Source organism: Hemiscyllium ocellatum, chromosome 38 (assembly GCF_020745735.1).
Source record: "Hemiscyllium ocellatum isolate sHemOce1 chromosome 38, sHemOce1.pat.X.cur, whole genome shotgun sequence".
NCBI classification, from domain to species: Eukaryota; Metazoa; Chordata; class Chondrichthyes; order Orectolobiformes; family Hemiscylliidae; genus Hemiscyllium; species Hemiscyllium ocellatum.
The window spans coordinates 35,084,154-35,110,756 of record NC_083438.1 but is presented as its reverse complement, the minus strand read 5'-3'; the positions used below and the strand labels follow the sequence as shown (position 1 = coordinate 35,110,756).

Below are 26,603 nucleotides of genomic sequence, written 5' to 3'. Positions count from 1 at the left end.
TAAACCTGTTGGACTGTAACCTGGTGTTATAATTTTTAATATTAAAGTGCACTTTTCACATGGTGTCCCAACGAACCTCCACCGCCAAGAATAGGAAATAGCCAGGGGATTGTTAGAAGAGTCAGGACCAGAGCTAACAGAGGCAGAGTTGAGCTTAAGCAGGGGAAAAATTACAGTGATGTTAACGGATTTGGGGATTATTTTAGAGATGGTACAAAAAAGGGGAAAGGAAATTGGTTTGGGATCAGATGAAGCAGCAAGGACATATTGCTAAATCCACAAGGACTTAACCACTTTAGTGAAAGTGCAGACAAAATTTAATAAAATATTGCCAAACCTGGAAATTGAGAGCTTTTGCCCAAAACGTTGATTTTCCCACTCCTCAGATGCTGCCTGACCTGCTGTGCTTTTCCAGCACCGATCTAATCTAGACTCTGGTTTCCAGCATCTGCAGTCCTCACTTTTGCCTGAATATTGAAACATGTCCTCATAGCTACAACAGATTCAAGAACAGCTTCTTCCACACTATTCTTGGACTTTCAAATGGACTTCACAAATATTAAAGTTAATCTTTCTCTGCACTTTCCCTGTAGCTGTAACACTATATTCTGCATTCTGTTCTGTACTCATGTAAAGCACGATTTGCCTGGATAGCATGCAAAACAATATATTTCACTGTATCCCAAGACGTGACAGAAATAAATCAAATCAAAAATGACTGGTGAGGTTGGGTTTGTTCTCCTTGGAATAGAGAAAGCTGAAGGGTGACAAGATTGAGGTATACAAAATTGTGAAGAGTACAGATAGAGTGAGACAGGAGGAACCTATTTCCCTTGGCAAAACTAGGGGTCATAGATTCAAGCTAAATCACAGAAGAATTAGAGGGGACATGAAGGAAAACCTTTCCACGCATGCAGACGATGGTGAGTGTCTGGAATTTGGTGCCGGAGTTGGTTGTACAGGCAGGACCCTAAATTTTTTTTTAAAAAGTACATGGATCTACATCATAAGCACAGGGCAGTAGGCCATGTGCAGGAAGATGCGGTTCAAAAATTACATCTCGGTGTCTTTGGACAAGTTGGGCTGAATGAGCTCCTCCTGTGTTGTATCATTCCTGTGGTTCTATGGTTGTAATCTCAGGGTTAGAGTGGTGCTGGAAAAGCACAGCAGTTCAGGCAGCATCCGAGGAGCAGTAAAATCGACGTTTCGGGCAAAAGCCCTTCATCAGGAATACAGGCAGAGGGCCTGAAGGGTGGAGAGATAAATGAGAGGAGGGTGGGGGTGGGGAGAAAGTATCACTCTCAAACATTCCAGTAGATTCCCTCGGCCTCTGGAACTGCTCGGACGCCATTAGCCATGTGGCTGGTGCAGCCATCATCCCCACGCTGATTGATGATGTCACTTCCGCCCCCAACATGGCCACTTCCATAGCCACTTCCGCCCCTCACAATTCCTTATGCACCACACGTGACATCACTTCCGCCTCTCAGATCATCGCTAATATCACACGCTCAGTGACTTGTGCCCCCCCCACTGCCGTGTTTGCCACCACTTCCGCCCCACCGCCACTCACCTGCATTCTGCTGACATGCCCCCCCACAGATCCTACTGTCAGCATCCCTGCCCCCCAGAACCCTGAGGGGAACACCACCCCTGCTCATGACTCCACCCCCGCTCATGACTCCACCCCCATCCCCCCAACCACCACACCCACTCCAGTTACTGGCTCCGCCCACACTCTCAGCTCCACACCCACAACAGATCCCAGCTCCCAGCCCTACCATGTTTTCACCATCCCTCCAGACCTCCCCCTCACTAAGGACAAACGATCAGTCCTCAGCAAAGGACTCACCTTCATCCCCCTCCGTTCACGCATCAATGAATTTAATACACGCCATGACGTTGAACACTTCTTCTGCCACCAAGCTTATTTTCATAATCAGGACTCCCGCCCACCTTCAGAGCGCCCCTTCGCCCACCTCCAACACATTGCATCCACCTGGACACCTATTACCAGCCCTCGACCTCTTCATTTCCCAACTGCCACCGGGATATTAACCGCCTCAACCTATCTAGCCTCATCCCCCACTCCAACCTCTCACCCTCACAATGCGCAACCCTCCAATCCCTCTGCTCCAATCCCGACCTCACCATCGAGCCAGCAGATAAAGGGGGTGCAATGATAGTCCGGCACACGGGCCTCTACACCACTGAAGCCAGACGCCAACTTGAGGACACCTCTTCCTACCGCCCCCCCCCCCCGACCATGACCCCACCCCCCATCACCAAACCATCATCTCCCAGACCATACAGAACCTCATCACCTCAGGAGATCTCCCATCCACAGCTTCCAACTTCATAGTCCGGGACCCCGCACCGCCCGGTTCTACCTCCTTCCCAAGATCCACAAGCCTGACCACCCTGGCCGACCCATTGCCTCAGCATGCTCCTGCCCTACTGAACTCATTTCTACCTACCTCGACACTGTCCTATTCCCCCCTAGTCCAGGAACTCCCCACATACGTTCGAGACACCACCCACGTCCTCCAAGACTTCCGTTTTCCCGGCCCACAACGCCTCATTTTCACCATGGATATCCAGTCCCTCTACACCTCCATCCGCCATCTCTAGGGCCTCCAAGCCCTCTGTTTCTTCCGCTCCTGACGTCCCCAACAGTACCCTTCCACTGACACTCTCATTCGTTTGGCTGAACTGGTCCCCACCCTTAACAATTTCTCCTTCAAATCCTCCCACTTCCTCCAGACCAAAGGGGTAGCCGTGGGCACCCGTATGGGCCCCAGCTATGCCTCTCTTTGTTGGCTACATAGAACAGTCCATCTTCCATAGTTACACCTGCACCACTCCCCACCTCTTCCTCCGCTACATTGATGACTGCATCAGCACCACCTCGTGCTCCCACGAGGAGGTTGAGCAATTCATCATCTTCACCAACACATTCCACCCTGACCTTAAATTTACCTGGACCATCTCTGACACCTCCCTCCCCTTCCTGGACCTCTCCATCTCCATTAATGACGACCGACTTGACACCGACATATTTTACAAACCCACCAACTTCCATGGCTACCTGGATTACACCTCTTCCCACCCTACCTCCTGCAAAAATGCCATTCCGTATTCCCAATTCCTCCGCCTCCGCCGTATCTGCACCCAGGAGGACCAGTTCCACCACAGAACACACCAGATGACCAGATGGCCTTTTTTAGAGACCGCAATTTCCCTTCCCACATGGTTAAAGATACCCTCCAATGCATATCATCCACATCCGGTACCTCCGCCCTCAGACCCCACCCCTCCAACTGTAACAAGGACAAAACGCCCCTGGTGCTCACATTCCATCCTGCCAACCTTCGCATAAACCAAATCATAGAACATAGAACAGTACAGCACAGAACAGGCCCTTCAGCCCAGATGTTGTGCCGATCACTGATCTTCATGTATGCACCCTCAAATTTCTGTGACCATATGCATGTCTAGTTGTCTCTTAAATGTCCCCAGTGACCTTGCTTCCACAACTGCTGCTGGCAACGCATCCCATGCTCTCACAACTCTCTGTGTAAAGAACCCGCCTCTGACATCCCCTCTATACTTTCCTCCAACCAGCTTAAAATTATGACCCCTCGTGTTAGCCATTTCCACCCTGGGAAATAGTCTCTGGCTATCGACTCTATCAATGCCTCTCATTATCTTGAATACCTCAATTAGGTCCCCTCTCCTCCTCCTTTTCTCCAATGAAAAAAGTCCGAGCTCAGTCAAGTTCTCTTCATAAGATCAGCCCTCCAGTCCAGGCAGCATCCTGGTAAACCTCCTCTGAACCCTCTCCAAAGCATCCACATCTTTCCTATAATAGGGCGACCAGAACTGGACGCAGTATTCCAAATGCGGTCTAACCAAAGTTTTATAGAGCTGCAACAAGATCTCACGACTCTTCAACTCAATCCCCCTGTTAATGGAAGCCAAAACACCATATGCTTTCTTAACATCCCTGTCCACTTGGGTGGCTATTTTAAGGGATCCATGTACCTGCACCCCAAGATCCCTCTGTTCCTCCACACTGCCAAGAATCCTATCCTTAATCCTGTACTCAGCTTTCACATTCGACCTTCCAAAATGCATCACCTCGCACTTATCCAGGTTTAGCTCCATCTGCCACCTCTCAGCCCATCTCTGCATCCTGTCAATGTCCCGCTGCAGCCTACAACAGCCCTCTACACTGTCAATGACACCTCCAACCTTTGTGTCGTCTGCAAACTTGCTGACCCATCCTTCAATCCCCTCATCCAAGTCATTAATAAAAATTACAAATAGTAGAGGCCCAAGGACAGAGCCCTGTGGAACACCACTCACCACAGACTTCCAGGCAAAGTATTTTCCTTCTACTACCACTCGCTGTCTTCTGTTGGCCAGCTAATTCTGCATCTAGACAGCTAAGTTCCCCTGTATTCCATTCCTCCTGACCTTCTGAATGAGCCTACCAAGGGGAACCTTATCAAATGCCTTGCTGAAGTCCATATACACCACATCCACAGCTCGACCCTCATCAACTTTTCTAGTCACATCCTCAAAGAACTCGATAAGATTTGTGAGGCATGACCTGCCCCTCACAAAGCCGTGTTGACTGCATTTAATCAAGCCATGCTCTTCCAGAAGGTCATAAGTCCTATCCCTCAGAATCCTTTCTAACACCTTGCAGACGACAGACGTGAGACTTACTGGTCTGTAATTGCCTGGGATTTCCCTATTTCCTTTCCTGAAGAGAAGAATTACATTTGTCTCTCTCCAATCATCCGCCAATACTTCTGCCACCTCTAAACGGACCCCACCACCATGGATATATTTCCCTCCCCACCCCTTTCCGCCTTCTGCAAAGACCATTCCCTCCGTGCCTACCTGGTCAAGTCCACGCCCCCCCTCCCCCCCGTCCTGGCACCTTCCCCTGCCACCGCAGGAATTGCAAAATCTGCACCCACACCTCCATCCAAGGCCCTAAAAGAGCCTTCCACATCCAAAGTTTTACCTGCACATCCACCAATATCATTTATTGTATCCGTTGTTCTCGATGCGGTCTCCTCTACATTGGGGAGACTGGACGCCTCCTAGCAGAACGCTTTAAGGAACATCTCTGGGACACCTGCACCAAACAACCACACCGCCCTGTGACCCAACATTTCAATTCCCCCTCCCACTCTGACGAGGACATGGAGGTCCTGGACCTCCTTCACCGCCGCTCCCTCACCACCCGACGCCTGGAGGAATAATGCCTCATCTTCTGCCTCGGAACACTTTTATGCTACTTTCTCCCCACCCCTACTCTCCTCTCATTTATCTCTCCACGCTTCAGGCAATCTGCCTGTATTCCTGATGAAGAGCTTTTGCCCGAAACATCGATTTTCCTGCTCCTCAGATGCTGCCTGAACTGCTGTGCTTTTCCAGCACCACTCTAACCCAGAATCTGGTTTCCAGCATCTGCAGTCATTGTTTTTACCTGGTTATAATCTCAGATGGCTGCCAGGGGCAAGTCTTCAATGAGGGTCAGGAGAATGCTGAACAAAAGAATGGGTTACATTATCCTGCGAGTGACAAACTCTTTATTGATCTTGCACTTACCTAGACATTGTCCATTGTGTTTTTGAAATAGCACATTACTGACAGTTCAGAGGCCCAAACGGCACTGCATTTTCTGCAGGGTGTTTTGGAAGTGTGTGAACAGCGTGCTCTGCCTCCTTCTCCAATCAGTTTGAATGAACAAAGTCAAAACCAGAGATTAATTAGAATATTTATATAAGGCCAAAAATAGATTTGACTAAAACCTCGATGGTGTTGGAGAAAGCAGGACACTGCAGGAAGATTTGGTGGAACAACATTCAGTCTGCAAAAGTGAGACTCATGGAGTCAAACAGCATGGGAACACACATTTCGAATTCATCCAAACCAATCAGATTTCCCAAACTGAATGAGCCCTATTTGCCTCCATTTGGTCCATATCTCTCTGAACCTTTCCTATCCATGCACTTGTCCAAATATCTTTTAAATATTGTAACTGTATCAGCCACTACCACTTTCTCTGGCAGCTTATTCCACACACGCACCACACTCTGCATGAAAATGTTGCTTTTCCGGTCCCTTTAAAGTCTTACCCCTCTCACCTTAAACCTGTGCCTTCTCGTTTGAACTCCCCTACCATTGGAAGATGACCTTGGCCGATCACTTTATCTATACCTCTCATGATTTTATAAACCTCAATAAAGGTCACCCCTCAGCCTCTGAAGCTCCATTGCCACAGCCTAGACCCCAGCCTCTCCTTATAGCTCAAACCACCCCCCCCCCACCCAGTCCCAGTAATTGGAAGGTTTTACCATACCCTTTCTGGTTTAACATCATGTGGTTAGTACGTTTGTCACATGGGATCCAGGAATAGCCAATTGGATACAAAATTGGCTTGAATGCATTTTGTTGAAATTGCACATAATCTGGAGGCAGTCAGTCAATGTAACATTTTATAAAATACCTACTTTGGAAATAAAACCAATCTGACTCCAGGATGGGACAGACTCTAACCTCATATCCTTAATGCATTGTCTGAGTTGAGATATCAACTTTTTATGAAATAACTTAAAGTCGTATCAGTATATCTCGGGGCAGTGCTATGAAGAAAATTCTGGGATTTACATATTAATCAATCGAAACCTTCATCCCCATTCTAAGTGATTAAAGACTTAACAGCCACCTAGGTTTGTCTAATACATTGCAAGATTTGTATTTCACTTTGGTTTTTTTACTATAAATCGTATCCTATTTATCCTGTCCCACTAGCTACCTGACAAAGGAGCAGCATTTCTTTTTTTGAAAATTTGTACTTTTAAATAAACCTGTTGGACTATGATCTAGTGTCATGTGATTTTTGACTTTGATGGTAGAAGAGAGGGAGGATAGGGCCCTCTCTGAGCACAGAGGTTGTGTCCCTACCATGTGCTCAAACGGTGCCGACTGAAAGGACATAGGCAAGACGATGCACCAGATGGGATCACTGTTCTACAAATTCAGTACTGTCCACGCAAGGGAATAACTTTCTACCAACCATTCTAAAGTCAGCGATAGTGCTTTTGGTGACCTTATGTGATCGATCTCAAGGGGGTGGACCATGTTGGGATCCACACTGTCTATTGAAGGCAGAAATAAAAGGTGGATTGCAGTGAACCACTTGGTCCAGAGAAGCCAAGCCACTACGTGGGAACAGAGCATAAAGCAGAATGAAAGCTTCTGGAAGCTCATACTCATTAATTGGTGCTTGGATTTCTTGGAATCTATAGGGCACAGAAAGCAGCCTCTCATCCCATTGTGTCTAAGCCAGCTAAGAAAAAAAAAACAACCAGCCTAATCCCCCATTTTCCCCAGCCACGGTATTTTCCTTCCCTTCACCGCAGCACTGCTCCCCAGTGGATCCAAGCAAAGGCAACCCACTCTTGGCTTGATATCAATTACTGTCTTTAAACTGGCTGATCGCAATGTCAATCACCACCAGGGCACTGGAGACCCTGCTCATTCCAACAGCTCAGCAAGTAAAGCTCCCATACACAACATGGTCGTTTGGCAGAAATGACAACAAGCCCGGGGGTGTGGTCGGGCTGCAACAAAATAAGACATTTAAAGTCAGCACCTGAAAAGGAGATTAACGAAGGCAACGTTAAATTCTTCAATAAAATCAGAAGAATAAAGTTGGAAATAATCAAGAAAGTAGATTGCATCTGCACAGAGGAAAAAACTGAGTCAACATTTTTGACTGACGACCCTTCATCAGAAACAGTTCCTCCAGTGTTGGTTTTAGGGATACTATTTCTCAGAAAAGGACAAAAAAAATGCAATTCCTTCATTAACCAACACGAACAACAGAAGCCATTGTGTTACCAAATGGATGAAGCATAGAGATGTTTGTACTTAGAAAGATACTCCATTGTAATGGCAAATAAATGATGTTGGAATGTATATGACACAGAAAGCAGCCTCTCGCCCCATTGTATTAAAAGAAAGGCTTCTGTTAATATAGTACTCTTCACAACCTCAGGACATTTCAAACTGCTTTATAGACAATAAAGTACTTTTCCCAAGTGTTGTTCTTGCCTTAATGCAGAGAGTTACTCCTGGGCAATCAAACATTTGACTGTCTCTGACTCAGACGGCAACTAAGTAACCCAGGGAAACATCCATAATAGAGAGCAGCTAGTAGGACAGAATCATTCTTTTTAGAAGGTAAGAGGGATAAAGCAATGTCTACCATGAAACTTATATTCATATTATGTAGCATCGGTTTGTTCGGGTTAATATTTGGGATTGTATAGACAACACCTTTCATAAGGGTGAAAAAAAGAGAATTGATATTTAAGAATTGAAGGGAGAATGATCAGACTACAACATTGTAAAATCCAGTAAAGTGAGTGATTTATTGTTCCTTCAATTTAGAACAAATTAGTTGTTTAAATATAAAAATATAACACTTGGTTAATTCCTGTATCAAACATTTGTTTGAATGGTGTGTAAATAATATTGTTTTGTAGCCAATCTACTTTGTACAACATACTTGAAAATGAAAATGCTTTTTTGGATTAAATAGCTCATTCAATTCCTTCTCCAATCCCGACTGAATGGAAGCAAGATTTTAATACATTGTAGTAGCAAACCTTCAGCTGATTATGGTTTATGTTTATGTTAGGAGCTGAAAGATCCTCAAGATCGGATGAGTTGCACTCTCAGGTTCAAAGAGGTAGCTGTAGAGATACATGCACTTGCTATGATTTTCCAAAATGCTCTATATTATAGAATACTCTGAAGGAATTGGAAATTTGAAACAATTGATTTGCCCAGCCATTTCAGACAGCAATTAAATGTTATACAGTTTTAAGACTGGAATCACATATTACAACATATTTCGATAACCTTTAACATTGTAAAATCTCAGGCAATATTTTACAGGACAAAATATCAGATACAATTAATTAACCAACCCCTGCCACCCCCAAGATGATATCAGGAGAAGCCATTGAAAAGTAGGTACTGACGAGCATCTTAATGAAAGAGTAAGAAAAGAGTTTTTGGGAGGGAATTGCAGAAGTTAGACAATTGGAGGCACAGCCAACAATGGAAGAGGTGAGGAAATTCAAATGCTCAGAACAAGCGGATTGAGGAATCTCAGGATTGTAGAGGCATTGATTTGAAGGGGTTGAGTGAAGGATTGGTGTAGGAGTACAAAAATGCATTTGTGTTTTTTTTAAGACAAGCAGAATGTTATAAAGATGAGAGAAGCATGAATATGCCTGGAAGGCAACTGGAATGAAAGTTGAGGAAAGTATTCCTATAGCCCAAACATTAGTTTAAAGACGACAGTGTAAACCTCCAGCTACTACTATTGTCTCCCCAGTGATGTATGCTGCATCCTGTGAACAGAGAAAGGAGACTGTGCCAGCACACTCCTCTGGCTCCCCAATCCGGCGCATGGCGATAGTTCCCTCAGACTCTTGGCGCAAGCTGTCATCTGACCATAACGCAGAGCTGAACTTTGTCTTGATGATGCCTGGGGCCAAGCAGTTAACGCGGATGTTGGCAGGGGCCAGTTCAGTGGCTAACACTTTGGTTAGGCCCAGGAGAGCCGTCTTACTGACACTATAGGGCCCAATGGTAGCGAAGGGTTGGTAGCCAGCAGCAGAGCTCACCAGCACAATGGAGCCACCGCCTCGTTGCTCCATGTGAGGCACAACCAGCTTGGCCAGGAGGAAAGCTGCTTTCACATTAATTTCGAAAATTTTATCCCAGGCTTCCTCAGAGCAGTCAAGGGCCTTCCCTGCAAAGGGATTGGCTGCGGCGTTGGACACCAGGATGTCGATGGCTCCATGGCGCTTCAGCGTCTCGCTGACCAGGGCCTCGCGATCCTCCCTCTTGCCCACATGGCAGACAGTGCCCGAAACAGAAAGACCCTCCGCCTGCAACTGCCCCACCGCATCGCAAACACTTTCCTTCTTGCGACTGCTAATCACAACCTGGGCTCCATCCCGGGCTAAGCGCCTGGCAATGGCCAGTCCAATCCCTTGGGTAGAGGCAGTGACCATGGCCACCTTGCCACTCAACACCCCGAGTTGCATGGTTTGAAGCTTTGGGAAGGAAAGCAGGAAGTGCTCCAAATGTCCAAGCTACCCAATCCAATATCTCTCCCTCTGCAATGGTCAGGAAGTAGGATCCCAGGCACGGCGGCTCACGTGACACGGGGTGAAGTTCACTTTAGAGGTCACGTGCTGAGCGTATTACCACTCCTCATGTCCTCGGGGAAAGTCTGAGGCGAGGAAGCGAGTGGGAGGGGCGGGGCGCACAGTCCAGCCAATCGGAGCCCTGATTAAAACGCGCGGCCAATCAGCACATGAGTCGGGCTGGTCCACGGTCACAAGACTGGATTTCGGTTCAACGATTGGTCCAGGGACAAAGAAGGTGGTGGGGGGGCGGGGAAACAAGAGACATCACGGAGTCACCGGCGGTTGGTCAATGAAGCGGAGGGGCTGGATTGGGGGAGGTGCGGGATACTCTGACCCCCATGGTACTCTCTTGGAAGGGCTCGCGGCGTTCCGGTCTAATTAGCATAACCGTCGTCTCGTTAACATAACGGTCACCCGATTAGCATAACAGTCGCTGATTTGCATAACGGTCGCTGGGTCCAGGTGAGGTTTGAGTCTGAGGGAGATGTTTCTATTGACGCGAGAAAGTACCGAAAGGAATTGAGAAAAAACGCAAGACAAGCCGGACTAACATCTCCATTTTTGGTTTTTATACACATTTTCTTTTTTTCTCGCTCTAAAATATGGGAATTTCCTACACATGAACCTCGGCGATTTAAGAACCATCTTCAGTTCATGGATACGCTGTTTCGACTACTTAATGAGACGACAATTCCTTCTTGGATGCTGTTTCTCCACTTGGAGTGACTCAAACCAGAAAGACAGGAATGAATGGTGCACCAGGAGATGTGTTATCGTTGTAGGGGGTGGGCACTGGTTTTTACCAAACGAGAATGAGCTACAACAAACAGAAACAGTAATTCCTGTGGGTGGGGGGGGGGAGGAAGTCAGGCACCAACAGTGGAAAGACAAAAAAAGTTAACATGTCCATTCCAGTGACCCTTCTGCAGAAGTCACTAAAATGACCTACCACCAGTTTGGCCATTTGTCTTTCAACTTCTACAATGATCATGACATAAAGTAGAATGCACAGAGTTGATCTTCCTGTACAAAGTGTTTGAAAATGGCTGTATAATTTTTTTGCACCAGAGCGTCCACTGCGTGTTGGACCTATGTATATTGTTGGTGTGAAAGAGATGCTTGTTGCTGTAGCGTTGTGTAGCTCACCTTTCCTCCAGGCCAGCATAACTACTGTTTATTGAAGGTACTACCTTGACTGAGAACTCTGAGGCATAGAAAATGATTTATCTTGTGCCAGGTTTGCCCATGTCTCAGTATTAAAATGACATCCTCCCCTGAGACCTTCGAGTATCCTTGAAATATTAACTTTGGTCTCTCTGTGTCAACACTCTTCAATTAATTGCTGCAGAAGAGCTTTTTCGGACGAGCCCTCATCTGACAAAACATCCTGTCCCAATTCTTTGATTTCTCTTTAGTAGCTTGTTGGGGATGTCAAGCAGGGTCAGAGGCTGAATTGTAGGAGAAAATGAGGAATGCAGATGCTGAAGAGCCAGAATTGAAAATTGTGGTATTGCAAAAAGCACAGCAGGTTAGGCAGCATCTGAGGAGCAAGAGAGTCAACATTTCAGGCTTGAGAGACCTTCATAAAGTCTGTAAAGGGGGAGGGGGACTGAGAGATAAATAGTAGGGTGGGGCTGGGGGAAAACTTGGTGTGATGGCAATAGTTGGATGCAGGCAGGAGGTGATTGTGGTAGGTTGGTGGGAAAGGTGGAGCAGATAGATGGAAAGGACTTGGACAGATAGGTCAAGAGCCCTGATGAAGGGCTCTGGCCCGAAACGTCGAATTTCCTGTTCCTTGGATGCTGCCTAACCTGCTGTGCTTTAACCAGCAACACATTTTCAGATAGGTCAAGAGGACAGTGTGGGGTTGGAGGGTTGAATCTGGTATGAGGTGGGGGTTGGGGAGATTTGAGGTGGTGTATTGCTATTTGATCTGGGATAATCATAAAGATGTACAGCACGGAAACCGAACCTTCAGTACAACTCATCCATGCCGACCAGACATTCTAAATTAATGTAGTCCCATTTGCAAGCATTGGCTCATATCCTTCTAAACCCTTCCTATTCATATATCCATCCAGTTGCCTTTAAAATGTTGTAATTGTTCTAGCTTCCACCACTTCTTTATTCTCAAAAGGTTACTGTTTTTGCATGCCTATCCCTCACAAGCCTGCAAGATCATGGGGAAAAAAGTTCTTCCAGAACAGTACTGTCCCTATCTTTTGCGTGAAAAGCCAGAATGCGTCATAACATGTCTGAAGAGGTGATTTATAAATATCAGAGTGTAGGAAGAAAAACCATTCTGTATATTTTGTCTTTCTGGGGAAAAAAAAACAATTCCTCGTTATCCTTAACAGTGTTTTGTTGCCTCTGAAGCAATATAGTAATTCTGACGTTGATGTCCAGATCATTGTGAATAACTCTGGAGAGAAAGAAGAGTACTGCTGAGGTTGGTTAATTTGTCAATAGCTTCTGGTCTTGGACTAATTTCTGTACTAGTTGACTTTATGTATTACTTCTATGTGATATCGTGGTCAATATTTTTCAATAATTGTGAGGTAAAAGTTATGTATAGATTTCCAAATACCTGTAAATGTGCTGGGATTTGCAGATGGTGGCGAAAAATACACACAACAGATGATCAGGATGATTACATTGAATGGTGGAGCTAAATAACCTGTTCCTGACAAATGCTGAGAAATGATTTAGGCAGCTTCCAGAAAACACAAAGAATATCATCCTTTATAGGACAGGACGAAACGGTGGGCGGCACGGTGGCACAGTGGTTAGCACTGCTGCCTCACAGCGCCTGTAGACCCGGGTTCAATTCCCGACTCAGGCGACTGACTGTGTGGAGTTTGCACGTTCTCCCTGTGTCTGCGTGGGTTTCCTCCGGGTGCTCCGGTTTCCTCCCACAGTCCAAAGATGTGCGGGTCAGGTGAATTGGCCAAGCTAAATTGCCCGTAGTGTTAGGTAAGGGGTAAATGTAGGGGTATGGGTGGGTTGCGCTTCGGCGGGTCGGTGTGGACTTGTTGGGCCGAAGGGCCTGTTTCCACACTGTAAGTCTAAGTCTAAGTCTAAGACGGCCTTGCTTCACTCCATTCGTGATTAACAAGTCTTTAGAAAATTCTTCACTCTTTAAGGTGCTTACAATCATGTGGAATTTGATGGGGCTTCTTAACTGCTGCCAATCACCCACTATCACAATGCAGGAAAGAACAACACCATGCACACAGTAGTACCAAAGAAGTCTGCTCAAGAGTCTGAGGTTCAGAACACTGGCACATTGGGGAAGGAGAAAGTTACCTGAACACTTTTTTGTTTTGTTTCCGCTATGGTTAAACACTTCAAATTTAGTCCGTGACTAAGGCAGGCAGGTTGACAACAAGTACGGGAATCCCGAAAATGGCATTTGTCCAATAGACTTGAGATTTTTGGAGCCTTGGGAAGAATGGGCAAACTAACAACTGTATGTATTAGAGCCAGTTCAACTATTATGACCATTCTGAAATTGTCTGCATTTGTAGGGGACCGTCAAATTACAGGAAGAGATAATCTTCTCTCCAGCTGGGAATTTCAGTCCTGAAGTAGGGATGACTTGCCCTGTGCCAAGGCTGAGAACATTGCAAGGTTGGAAAGGAATTGGGAGCGGTTAGGGAATGATCCACATGGATCCAATGATCCACAAGACTAATAACTTTAATTTACAATAAAAACAGACTAGAACAGTGGTAATCTGCAGATTGCAACAAATAAATTGGCATAGAGCAAAAAAGGTTAGAGTTCAAAGATTGATATGGGAGAAATGGTTTCCAGTGTGATATTGATGCTAGCACTGAGGAAAGAAGGTGCTGATACACTGAGACAGGCTTAACTTGAATCACAGTAGGTCGAGTCTCTTAACAGAATGTGTAACTCGAATAACAACGAGGGTTTTTTAATTGGAAGGGTGGCAAGGGTGTTCATGTGAGAGAGGATTATTAACTTTCTGAAGAATGATCAAGGCATTAGTGCAGAGTTTCAATATGCATAAAGACAGAATGTGAAAGCAACAGAGCATACAAACATAACCGAGCATCAACCAACAAGACAAACAGGAAAAATGTTGAAAATAGAGTTAAATGCTCTTTGAATGCAGATGTTGTTCATAGCAAGATGGATGAAAAAGTAGGACAACTACAATTAGATAGATATAACATTATACAATTGCTGTGACATAGTTGTAAGGTGACCTCTGCAAGGAGTTGAAATGAATATCATGATGCAACAGAATAGGATTCAACAGCGACATGGCATCTTCCTGATCCTTTGAATTACTGATTGTAGATTTATCCACTACTGGATGCCATTGTACCTTTGCTGGCTTTTTGGTAAACTTACAATCAGTTCCAAAGCCCAGCTCTTACCCATAGTTGTATAAATAACTTTTATGAAGGAAAGGAGACAAATAATTATCAATGATGCCGGTTTGAACACGTTGTAAGCAATGCATGTCAGATCATATTCTTGACCCAGACATAAGACTTCTTGAGTTAGAGATATGTGGGGCTGTCATAAGATCTTTTTCCAAAAAACTTCTCATTCCTGCCTCTGATACATTTCCAGTTATTACAGGAATCTATTAATCTGTAACTTCATTGCATAATCTGAAGTGCTATCTTTGTGACATTGTGGAGAGCATAATGGACTGACCATCTTCTTGCTCCACATGTAGCAATACCATCTAGGACACAACAAAGGCTACCTTGATGTTAATGTTGCCCCAGGCCTGTTCTGGACAGTCCAATGTTTCTCCTCCAAAGGAAATGATTGCAGCTTTTTACACTAAAATGTTGATGATTCAACAGAACTCAGCAATTTGTTACTCTGTACCTCCTGGCCCTCCCTCTTACCCTCATGGAAGGCAGTACCCAGATGCTCATGCTACCCATCTCTGGTCCTGTCTCATAACCCTACTTGCAGATGTTGACCACTATTTGGGTATTGACCTTGGCCAGATACAGTCAATTCTGCTATCCCATGTTTATTCAACATGATTGAAAAATTTAGACCGTTATTTGGAGAATGCAAATTTGAATTGAATTGAATTTATTGTCATGTGTACTGAGGCACAGTGAAAACCTTTGTCTTGTGAGTGATACAGGCAGAGCACATCGTTAAATAGCATGGATAAGTAAATAATCGGTAAACAGCAGCAAAACAAAAACACAGTACAGATGATTGCTAAGAGTTTGTGAGTCCATCCAGTATTCTAACAACAGTAGGGTAGAAACTGTTTTGAAACCAGCTGGTGCATGTGTTCAGGTTTCTGTACATTCTTCCTGATGTTAGAGGTTATAGAAAAGCATTGCCAGGGTGGGATGGATCTTTGAGAATACTGACAGTCTTTCCTCGACAGCGGGCCTGGTAGATGGATTCTATAGATGGAACATTGGCCTATGTGATTGTCCGGGTGAGTTCACCACTTTCTGTAACCATCTCTGATCTTGAATGGTACAGTTGTCATACCAGGTAGTGTTACACCCAGATAGAATGCTCTCGATGGTGCTCCTGTAGAAGTTGGCATTTGCTGTCATGCCAAATTTTCTCAGCTGCCTGAGGAACAAATGTTTTTGGGCCTTTGTAACCAGTGCCTCCACATGAGTCCAAGAAAGCTTGTTGTTGATGACCACTCCCAGGAGCTTGACAATCGCCACTCATTCCACCTCTGTGCTGTTAATGTTTATGGGGGCATGACTAACATCCTGCCAAAAATCAATAATGAGTTCTTTGACTTTGCCGGCATTGAGAGCTAGGTTGTTCTCTACTGAATGGAAGCAAGATTTTAGCTGAATCTTTTCTGTCAATGTTAGAGGTGAAAGATGCTCAGGGTCTGATGATTTGCATCCTAAGGTTCAAAATGAGCTAGCTGTGAGACTTCTGCACTTAAGATTTTCTAAAATTCCCTGTACTTTAGAATACTGCCATGAGTTTGAACAAATCAATTGTTTAAAATTTCCAATCATTTCAGAAAGCAATTAACTATCAGCTATCCTGTTTTAAGGCTGGAATCGCACATCACAACACAGAATCATAGAATCCCTAATATATGGAATCAGGCTCTTTGGCCCAACAGGTCCACACCAACCCTACATAGAACATAGAGCAATACAGCACAGAACAGGCCCTTCGGCCCACAATGTTTTGCCGAACATTTGTCCTAGCTTAAGCACCTATCCATGTACCTACCCAATTGTCACTTAAAGGTCACCAATGATTCTGGCTCTGCCACTCCCATAGGCAGCGCATTCCATGCCCCCACTACTCTCTGGGTAAAGAACCTACCCCTGACATCCCCCCATACCTTCCACCCTTCACCTTAAATTTATGTCCCCTTGTAACACTCCGTTGTACCCGGGGAAAAAGTTTCTGACTGTCTATCTATTTCCTTGATCATCTTATAAACCTCTATCAAGTCACCCCTCATTCTTCGCCGTTCCAATGAGAAAAGGCCTAGCACTCTCAACCTATCCTCGTACGACCTATTCTCCATTCCGGGCAACATCCTGGTAAATCTCCTCTGCACCCTCTCCAAAGCTTCCACATCTTTCCTAAAGTGAGACGACCAGAACTGCACACAGTACTCCAAATGTGGCCTTACCAAGGTCCTGTACAGCTGCAACATCACCTCACGACTCTTGAATTTAATCCCTCTGCTAATGAGCGCTAATACACCATAGGCCTTCTTACAAACTCTATCCACCTGAGTGGCAATTTTCAAAGAGCTATGAACATAGACCCCAAGATCCCTTTGTTTCTCCACCTTACTAAAAATCCTACCATTAACTCTGTATTCCGCATTCTTATTTGTCCTTCCAAAATGGACAACCTCCCACTTGACAGGGTTGAACTCCATCTGCCACTCCTCAGCCCAGCTCTGCATCATATCTAAGTCCTTTTGCAGCCGACAACAGCCCTCCTCACTATCCACAACTCCACCAATCTTCGTATCGTCTGCAAATTTACTGACCCACCCTTCGACTCCCTCTTCCAAGTTATTAATAAAAATTTCAAACAGCAGAGGACCCAGAACTAATCTCTGCGGAACTCCACTTGTAACTGAGCTCCAGGCTGAATATTTACCATCTACCACCACTCTCTGACTTCGACCGGTTAGCCAGTTCTCTATCCAACTGGCCAAATTTCCCACTATCCCATGCCTCCTGACTTTCTGCATAAGCCTACCATGGGGAACCTTATCAAATGCCTTACTAGAATCCACGTACACTACATCCACTGCTCTATCCTCATCCGCATGCTTGGTCACCTCCTCAAAGAATTCAATAAGACTTGTAAGGCAAGACCTACCCTTCACAAATCCGTGCTGGCTGTCCCTAAACAAGCAGTGTCTTTCCAGATACTCATAAATCCTATCCCTCAGTACCCTTTCCATTACTTTGCCTACCACCGAAGTAAGACTAACTGGCCTGTAATTCCCGGGGTTATCCCTATTCCCTTTTTTGAACAGGGACACAACATTCGCCACTCTCCAGTCCCCTGGTACCACCACCGTTGACAGTGAAGACAAAAAGATCATTGCCAATGGCTATGCAATTTCGTCTCTTGCTTCCCACATAATCCTAGGATATATCCCGTCAGGCCCAGGGGACTTGTCTATCCTCAAGTTTTTCAAAATGCCCAACACATCTTCCTTCCTAACAAGTATCTCCTCTAGCTTCCCAGTCCGTTTCATACTCTCCTCTTCAACAATACGGTCCCTCTCATTTGTAAATACTGAAGGAAAGTACTCATTCAAGACCTCTCCTATTTCTTCCAACTCAATGCACAGTCTCCCACTACTGTCCTTGATCGGACCTACCCTCATTCTTGTCATTCTCATGTTTCTCACATACGCATAAAAGGCCTTGGGGTTATCCTTGATCCTACCAGCCAAAGATTTTTCATGCCCTCTCTTAGCTCTCCTAATCCCTTTCTTCAGCTTCCTCCTGGCTGTCCTGTATCTCTCCAACACTCTGTCTGAACCTTGTTTCCTCAACCTTATGTAAGCCTCCTTCTTCCTCTTTACTAGACATTCAACCTCCCTCGTTAACCAAGGTTCCCTCACACGACCATCTCTTTCCTGCCTGACAGGTACATGTATATCAAGGACACATCATATCTGTTCCTTGGAAAAAGTTCCACATTTCAGCGATATCCTTCCCTGACAGCCTATGCTCCCAACTTATGCTCCTCAGATCCTGTCCTGCAGCATCGTATTTACCCTTCCCCCAATTGTAAAACATACCCTGTTGCACGCACCTAGCTCTCTCCATAACCAAGGTGAAAGTCACAGAATTGTGGTCACTACCACCAAAATGCTCACCCACTGACAAGCCCATCACTTGTCCCGGTTCATTACCAAATGCAATATGGCCTCCCCTCTGGTCGGACAATCTACATACTGAGTTAGAAAAGCTTCCTGGGCACAATGCACAAACACCACCCCGTCCAATCTACTTGATCTAAAGAGCTTCCAATCAATATTTGGGAAGTTGAAATCGCCCATGACTACTACCCTGTGGCTTCTGCACTTTTCCAAAATCTGTTTCCCAATCTGTTTCTCCACATCTCTGCTGCTATTGGGGGGCCTATAGTAAACACCCAACAAGGTGACTGCTCCTTTCTTATTTCTGACTTCAGCCCATACTACCTCCAAAGGCAGATCCCCCTCGAACTGCCTTTCTGCAGCCATTTTACCATTTCTAATTAGCAATGCCACACCCCCTCCTTTTTTTTTTACCACCCTCCCTAATCTTACTGAAACATCTGTAACCAGGAACCTCCAACAACCATTCCTGTCCCTTATCTATCCACGTTTCCATGATGGCCACAACATCGCAGTCCCAAGTACTGATCCACGCCTTAAGTTCACCCACCTTATTTCTGATACTCCTTGCGTTGAAGTATGCACACTTGAAACCATCTCTGTGTCCGCAAGTATTCCCTGTCAGTGCTACCTTCTCCACAGCCTCCCTACATTCTTGGACATCTTGAAAAACAGCTAACCTACTTGCTGGACTACAAGTCCGGATCCCATCCCCTTGCCAAATTAGTTTAAACCCTCCCAAAGAGTGCTAGCAAACCTACCTCCTAGGATATTGTGCTCTTCTGGTTCAGGTGCAACCCAACCCTCTGATCAGTAACCCACCCTGACCATTCCCCTACCATAATATCCTATATTTACCCCTGACTAATGCATCTAACCCACATGTCCCTGAACAGTATGGGCAATTTAGCACAGCCAATTCACCTAATCTGGATATCTTTGGATTGTGGGAGGAAACAGAGCAACCGGAGAAAACCCACACAGACACAGGGACAACATGCAAACGTCGCACAGTTAGTCATCTGAGGTTGGAATCAAACCCAGATCCACTGTGTTGTGAGGCAGCAGTGCTAACTGCCGTGCCACTCATATCTCGTCTTAAACATTGTAAAATCTCAGACAACATTTTGCAGGAGAAATTATCAGACAAAATGAATTACCACCACACATTTATATCAGGAGAAGTAAGAGCTTTTGGGAGGGAATTGCAGAAATTAGATAATTGGAAGCTCAGGCAGCAATGGAGGATGTGAAGGAAATTCAAATTCTCTGAACAAGAGAAATGGAAATCTCGGAGAATTATAGGGACATGGAGATAGTGGAAAGTGAAGGAGTGGTATTTACGTACAATGAATGCATATATGTCAGTTATAGAGCAGCAGAAGCCTACAAAGGTGAGGGAAGAATCAATATTTCTGGAAGACAACTGTATTGAAATACGAGGAAAGTATTCCCATAGACTGAACATCAGCTCAAAGCCAGTAGCAAAAACCTCCAGCCACCATGACTGTCTCCCGAGTGATGTATGCTGTGAACAAAGAAAGGAGACATGCCAGCACACTCCTCTGGCTCACCGATTCAACCGTCCCCTCAGTCTGTTGGCACTTGGTCTTGTCTGACAACACAGAGCTGAACTGAATCCTGATGATAGCTGGGGCCAGGCAGTTGATATGCTTATTGGCAGAGGACGGTTCATTGGCCAGTACCTTGGTTAGGCCCAGCAGAGTCATCTTATTGATGCTGCAGGGCCTAATGACAGAGGAGAGCTGGTAGGCAATAGTGCCACTGTGTCGTCACTCCATTTGTGGCAAAGCCTGCTTAGCCAGGAGGAAAACTGCTTTCATGTTAACCTCAAATATTTTGTCCCAAGGCTTCCTCTGAACAATCCAATGCCCTCCCCAGAAAGGGCTTGACTGTGGTGTTTGAAACCAGGATGTCAGTGGCTCCATAGTACTTCACCTTCTCACTGACCAGCGCCTCATGGTCCTCCCTCTTGTCCACGTGGCAGGTGGTACCCAAAACACAGAACCTCAGCCTGCAACTGTTCCACAGCCCTATCACATTAGCCTCCTTGCTGCTGATGATGACAACTATCTGTGCACTGTCCCAGGCCATGCAAAAGATGATCACCAGCGTGATCCTCTGTGTCGAAGCAATGACCACAGCCACTTTATCACTCAGCAAACCCACCTCTGCCATGTGAGGCAATGGAGAGGAATACAGAAAATGCTGCAACTATTCAGTAGATCTAACAAGATCTATGAAGGGAGAAATCAACACAAGAGAGAAAGTTTCCAATCGATTTTGCCTGCCCTGCCCTGACCAGGAAGGAGAATTCGGTGCTTGCTTTACGTGACTCTAATATGTTGGATTTTGGACCTATGTGCATTGTTGATGAAAAAGCGATGCATGTGGCTGTGAAATTGTGTAGCTCACCTTTCCTCCAGGCCATTGTAACTGCGCTGTTTATTGAGAGTAGAATCTTGACTCAGAACTCTGGGTGAGTTATCTAGTGCTAAGTTTGCCCAAGACCTAGTTCTAAAGGTGAAATTCTTCCCTGAAGCCTTCATGTATTCTTGAAGTACTTAACTCTGGTCTCTCCATGTTAACATCTTCCAATTAACTTGCCATAGAAGAGGTTTTTATGGCAAGCCCTTGTCTGGCAATATATTCTGACCCTATTCTTAGATATCTCTTTCGTAGAGTATGGGTATTGGGTATGTCAAGCAGGGCAAGAGACTCAATTTTGGGAACCAAATAGTGCCATTTTATCTGGCGCATTCTCAAAAGGTTGCTTTTTTGCATGCCTGTCCCTCAAAAGCCTACAAGATAATAAGGAAGGTCCTTCCAGAACAATACTGTCCCTACATAGCAGCAGGAGGAGGCCATTCAGCCCTTCAAGCCTGCTCTGCTTTTCATCACGATCATGACTGATCATCCAACTCAATAACCTAATCCTACTTTCTCCCCTTAATCTTTGATCCTTTCGGCCAAAGTGCTATATTTAACCGCCTCTTGAATACATTCAATGTTCTGGCATTGAACTACTTCCTGTGGTAATTAATTCCACAGGTTCCACTCTTTGAAGACGGAAAATGAAAGATTAACATAAAATTTGTACTGAGCCTTGTTTTGCAAACTATAACGTGAGACTTGCTGCAAACAGACTGTTGCAGGAGGACCTGAGACAGCCATAACTTCTGCTTGTTATTACTAAGCAAAACCACAAGGCCTTCTGAGCTCAAACTGCATGTGTGTCATGTGATTATCTTGTGGTTCTGTATAAACCTTGACACTTGCATGTAATCTGCAAAAGCCGAGGTCTGACTGCAATGTGATCAGATGCTTATGCTCTCCCAAAGGACTTTGTTCACTAAATGACTTCTGATTGACATCTAAATTTGTAATGTGGCATTATTGTACTTACAACAGTGTGAAGAAATGTCTCTGCATCTCCATCCTAAATAATCCAACCCGTACCCTTAGACTTGGTCGCTTGCTTCTGGGTGCACCCACAATAGGGCACATCCTCCCTGCATTAACCATCCAGTCCTGTGAGAAATTTATAAGCCTCAATGAGATCCTCCCTCAATCATCTACCTTTTGTGTCCGAAGCCAGAATTCATCATAGCATGCCTGAACAGGTGATGTAAAAATACGTACAAGAACATAGGAAGAACAACCATTCTGTATACCTTCTATCATCTCTGGAGAGGCCAATTCCTAGTTACAAATGACAACGTTTCATTGTCTCTGAAACAATGCTGGCATTAATACAGTAATTCTGATATTGATTTCCAGATCATTGTGAATAACTGGAGAAAAATAGAGTGTTGTTGAGGTTTGTAACTGTGTCAATGGCTTCTGATTTCTGTACTTTTTGACTTTACATATTTCTTTTACGTGACACAGTGGTAAATATTTTTCAGTAATTTTGAACTGAAAACAAAATAGAAGTTATCTATAGATTTCTATATACTCATCTTGTGGGATATTGAGAGTGTGGTGCTGGAAAAGTGCATCAGGCCAGCAGCATCCAAAGAACCGGAAAATCGATATTTCAGGCAAGAGCTCTGCATCAGGAATGCGACTGCCTCATTCCCGATGAAGGGCTCTTCCTAAAACATCTACTCTGCTGCTCCTCAGATGCTGCCTGACCTTCTGTGCTTTTCCAGCACCACGCTCTTGACTCTGATCTCCAGCATGTGCAGTCCTCACTTTCTCCTATGCATTCTCCTATGAATTAGAACATTACATTGGACAGACGGGCAGGAAACTAGCCACCAGGACACATGAGCACCAACTAGCCACCAAAAGACATGACCAACTATCACTAGTATCCATACACACAGATGAAGAGGGGCATCTGTTTGACTGGGACAATACATCCATCTTGGGACAGGCTAAACAAAGATACACAGGAATTCCTCGAGGCCTGGCATTCAAACCTGAACTCCATTAACAACCATATCAATTTGGTCCCCACTTACCAACCTCTCAGAAAAAGAACCAGAAGTGATATCACCCGCCACAATAGATCAAGATACACAAATAGCAAGCTTCATCAGAGGCTTCATCAGAGGCTCATTGATGTTACCTAGCATAGTGACAAAACGTCTGAGAACAAACTACTAGCTCAGCAAGCAAACTGACTATCTGATCCACAACCTGAGCTACAAATCTTCTCTAAAATTGCAAATGTAGATGGTGTTGAGGAAAAAGACATGAAAGCAAATGATCAGACTTGTTTATATTGAATGGCAGAACAGGATTGAGAAGCTGAATTGCCTGTTTCTATGCTCCTTACACATGCTGAGACATGGTCTATGCATCTTCCCGAAAACACAGCAAAGACCATCATGCTGAACAGGATAGGACAGAACAGATGGCCATTCTTCACTATCCAGAATGCTTGCAATCAATCCATATGGCATTTGATGTATTTTTCAGTTCTTATATTTTGCCATGAGTTGAAGTTTTTTTTGCAATAAAAACATTGTGTTGATAGTTGGGGGAATTATGACATGCGGGATCTGTGTTTTAATATTGAAATAAATGCTTAAATTTTATTCTTTGTTTAGTAGGCAGCTGCTTCACACGAGATCAGTTGCTATGTTCAAAGTACTGGGAGAAGTCAGTTCATGGCAGATGAAGAGCACAACAAGTGAGCAGCAGGGAATGATCAGGGATGCCACCAGGGAGCTGGATTTGGAGTGAGCAACTGAGAGGGTATACTGACATTAACCCCTTTTGTGAGGGCAGGTGGCTCGCAGAAGAAGGAAGATAGCAATCCAGGTTGAGGAAAGGTGGAAAATATTGAAATATCCATCGTGAAATTTCTATAAAAATAAAATTTGTAAAAGGGAAAACTAAAATCTAGATTTGTCGGCTCCACTGTGAAAATTGTGAAGCCAGAAATAAATTGCTGCTGCTGTTTTGTTGCTTTGAACTAAGTGAATGGCCACAATTAGACTTGCAGAGAACTGGGTAATTATTGGTGGTTCATGAGAAGGAAAGTTCTACCAATTTATATTTAAACTAAGTAAATGATCAGAAGCAACCAAAGCTTGTGATCAAAGGTGGTTGAGGTAGAGTATTTCATTTGAATTTGAGAACTAATTTACAGTGAAAAGATATATGAACTGAATAGAAGAGCAGATTTGCCTCTAAGTCAGGAGGCTTGGTGATCTTATCACTCAACTATTAATCCAGAGACCCAGGTAATATTCTGGGGTTCCAGGTTCAAATCCTGCCACAGAAGATTGTGGAATTTGAATTAAATTTTTAAAAATTCTGGAATGAAGAATCTACTGATAACAATGAAATCATTGTTGATTGTTGGAAAAATTCATCTGGTTCATGGATGTCCTTCAGGAATGAAAATCTACTATCCTCACTTCACCTGGTATGGCCTATATGTGACTACAGATGCACAGCAATGTGGTTGACTCTCAATTGCCCTCTGAAATGGCCAAGCAAGCAATTCAGTGATACCAATTGCTACAAAGTCTCAAGAAATGAAAGTGGATGGATCACCTTCCATCAAACTAGGCACTGGAAAAGACAACAGCAGAAAAGGCCCCAGTGACCCTGAAAAGTCCACATCACTAACGTCCAGAAGCTAGTGCCAAAATTGGGATAGTTGTCTCACAGACTTGTCAAGCAATAGTCTGACATAGTCATACTCACAGAATGATACCTTGCAGTCAATGGCCCAGACAATACCATCACCATCCCTGTCTCACTGGCAGGACAAACCCAGCAGAGGTGGTGGCACAGTGGTATACAGTTGGAAGAGAATTGCTCTGGGAGTCCTCAACTTTGACTCTGGACCCCATGAAATCTCATAGCTTCAGGTTAAACATGGGAAAGGAAACCTACTGATTACCATGTACCATCTTCCCTTAGCTGATGAATCAGTATTGCTCTATGTGAGCAACACTTAGAGGAAGCGCTGAGGATGGCAAGGACATAAAATGTACTTTGGATGGGAGTTTCCCATGTCCATCACCAAGAGTAGCTCAGCAATAATACTACTGATCGAGCTGGTAGGGTCCGAAAGGACAAAGCTGCAAGTCTGAGTCTGTGGCAGATGATGAAGAGAGAGAAACATGCTTGACCTCATTATTATCAATCTGTCAGCTGCAGATACTTCTTTCCATGACAGTATTGATAAGAGTGACCACGGCACATTCTTTGAGGAAATATATTTATAAAAACCCTTTAGATTCTCCTTAACCCCAACAGACATCTGAATGGATATATGACTAGGAAGACTTTAGAGGGATATGGGCTAAATGTTGTCAACAACAGGAATGTTGTCAGTAGCCTTTGCAGTATCCAGTGCCTCCATTTCTTGGTATCACATGGACTGAATGGAATTGGCTGAAGACTGGCATCTCCAAGGACCACAGGAGGAGGCTGAGATGGATCATCCACAGATTACTGCGAAAGCAATTCACATTGAGAATAACTTCCATCGTATTGTGTTACATCTGACCATGCTAAATGAGACAGACTTCAAACAGATTTAGCAATTCAAGACTGGGCATCTATGAAGCATGGGAGGCCATCAACAGCAGCAGAGTTGAACTCCAGCACAATCTGTCACCTCATAGACCAGCATATCCCTCACATATACATTATGGTGGGTCAATGGTTAACACTGCTGCCTCATAGCACCAGGGACCCAGGTTTGATTCCAACCTCGGGCGACTGTGTGGAGTTTGATTTTTCACTCCATGTCTGCATGGGTTTCTGTCAGGTGCTCTGGTTTCCTCTCACAGTGCAAAGATATGCAACTTAGATGCATTGGCCATGCTAAATTGCCCATAGTATTCAGAGGTGTGCAAGTGAGGTGCATGTGCCATAGGAAATGCAAGTTTACAGGGATAGGGTAGGGGGATGGGTCTAGGTGGGATGCTTTTCGAAGGGTGGGTGTGGACATGTTTGGTAAAATGTATGGCTTGGTCAGGAGTTGGTTAATAAGGAAGTGCCAGATCTCTAGAATTTACCTGTGTGGGTATGTTAAAGTACTTATTTGAGATGGCTTGGGAATCCCTGATGGACCTGACCTATAGCCTCTCTTGGTTCGTCCCAGCATTCGTACTCTGTGGCAGTCCGGAATATAAAACTCTTAGACAGTTTAGTTTAAATAATTACCTTTTATTTACCAATGGCATCAATGTTACACGAGAACATAGATACCTACAAGCCAGTCTTGAGTTAAGGTTCCAAAACCATTAGCAGAGTAGTGGCACAAGCTCTTACCCCTAAGAGGTCTCTCAGGCTACTCTCCTTATTGCTGCAAACAAGCTGTCAGTATGCAGAATTTGGTATTAAAATTACAAAAATGACACATGTCCTTAATCAGATGAGCAGCAATAAAATGGTTAAAGTTTGCAGAGGAAGAGAAACTCATTGACAGGTCAGTGTACACTTGACTAATTAAGCTACATGCAGATCAAAGTGAGAAACTCTGG

The 26,603-nt window shown here is 44.6% G+C and overlaps 2 protein-coding genes across 4 annotated transcripts in view; one reads left to right on the top strand and one right to left on the bottom strand.

Annotated features, from left to right (window-relative positions):
- Positions 1 to 8,450: 8,450 nt before the first annotated feature.
- dhrs4 (dehydrogenase/reductase (SDR family) member 4) lies at positions 8,451 to 10,355 on the bottom strand. Its single transcript, XM_060852490.1, has one exon. The coding sequence runs from the start codon at positions 10,149 to 10,151 to the stop codon at positions 9,387 to 9,389; it is 765 nt and encodes a 254-aa protein (XP_060708473.1). The 5' UTR covers positions 10,152 to 10,355; the 3' UTR covers positions 8,451 to 9,386.
- A 183-nt stretch (positions 10,356 to 10,538) lies between these two features.
- The window catches only part of LOC132833880 (uncharacterized), a 50,277-nt gene continuing 34,212 nt past the window's right edge, over positions 10,539 to 26,603 (top strand). For 2 of the 3 annotated variants that reach the window (XM_060852535.1, XM_060852532.1), the window contains exons 1-2: positions 10,539 to 11,543; positions 12,633 to 12,705. The gene's annotated coding sequence lies outside the window, so the exon portion shown is untranslated. The remainder of the gene's footprint in view (positions 11,544 to 12,632; positions 12,706 to 26,603) is intronic. The other variant, XM_060852533.1, reaches the window with a different exon arrangement.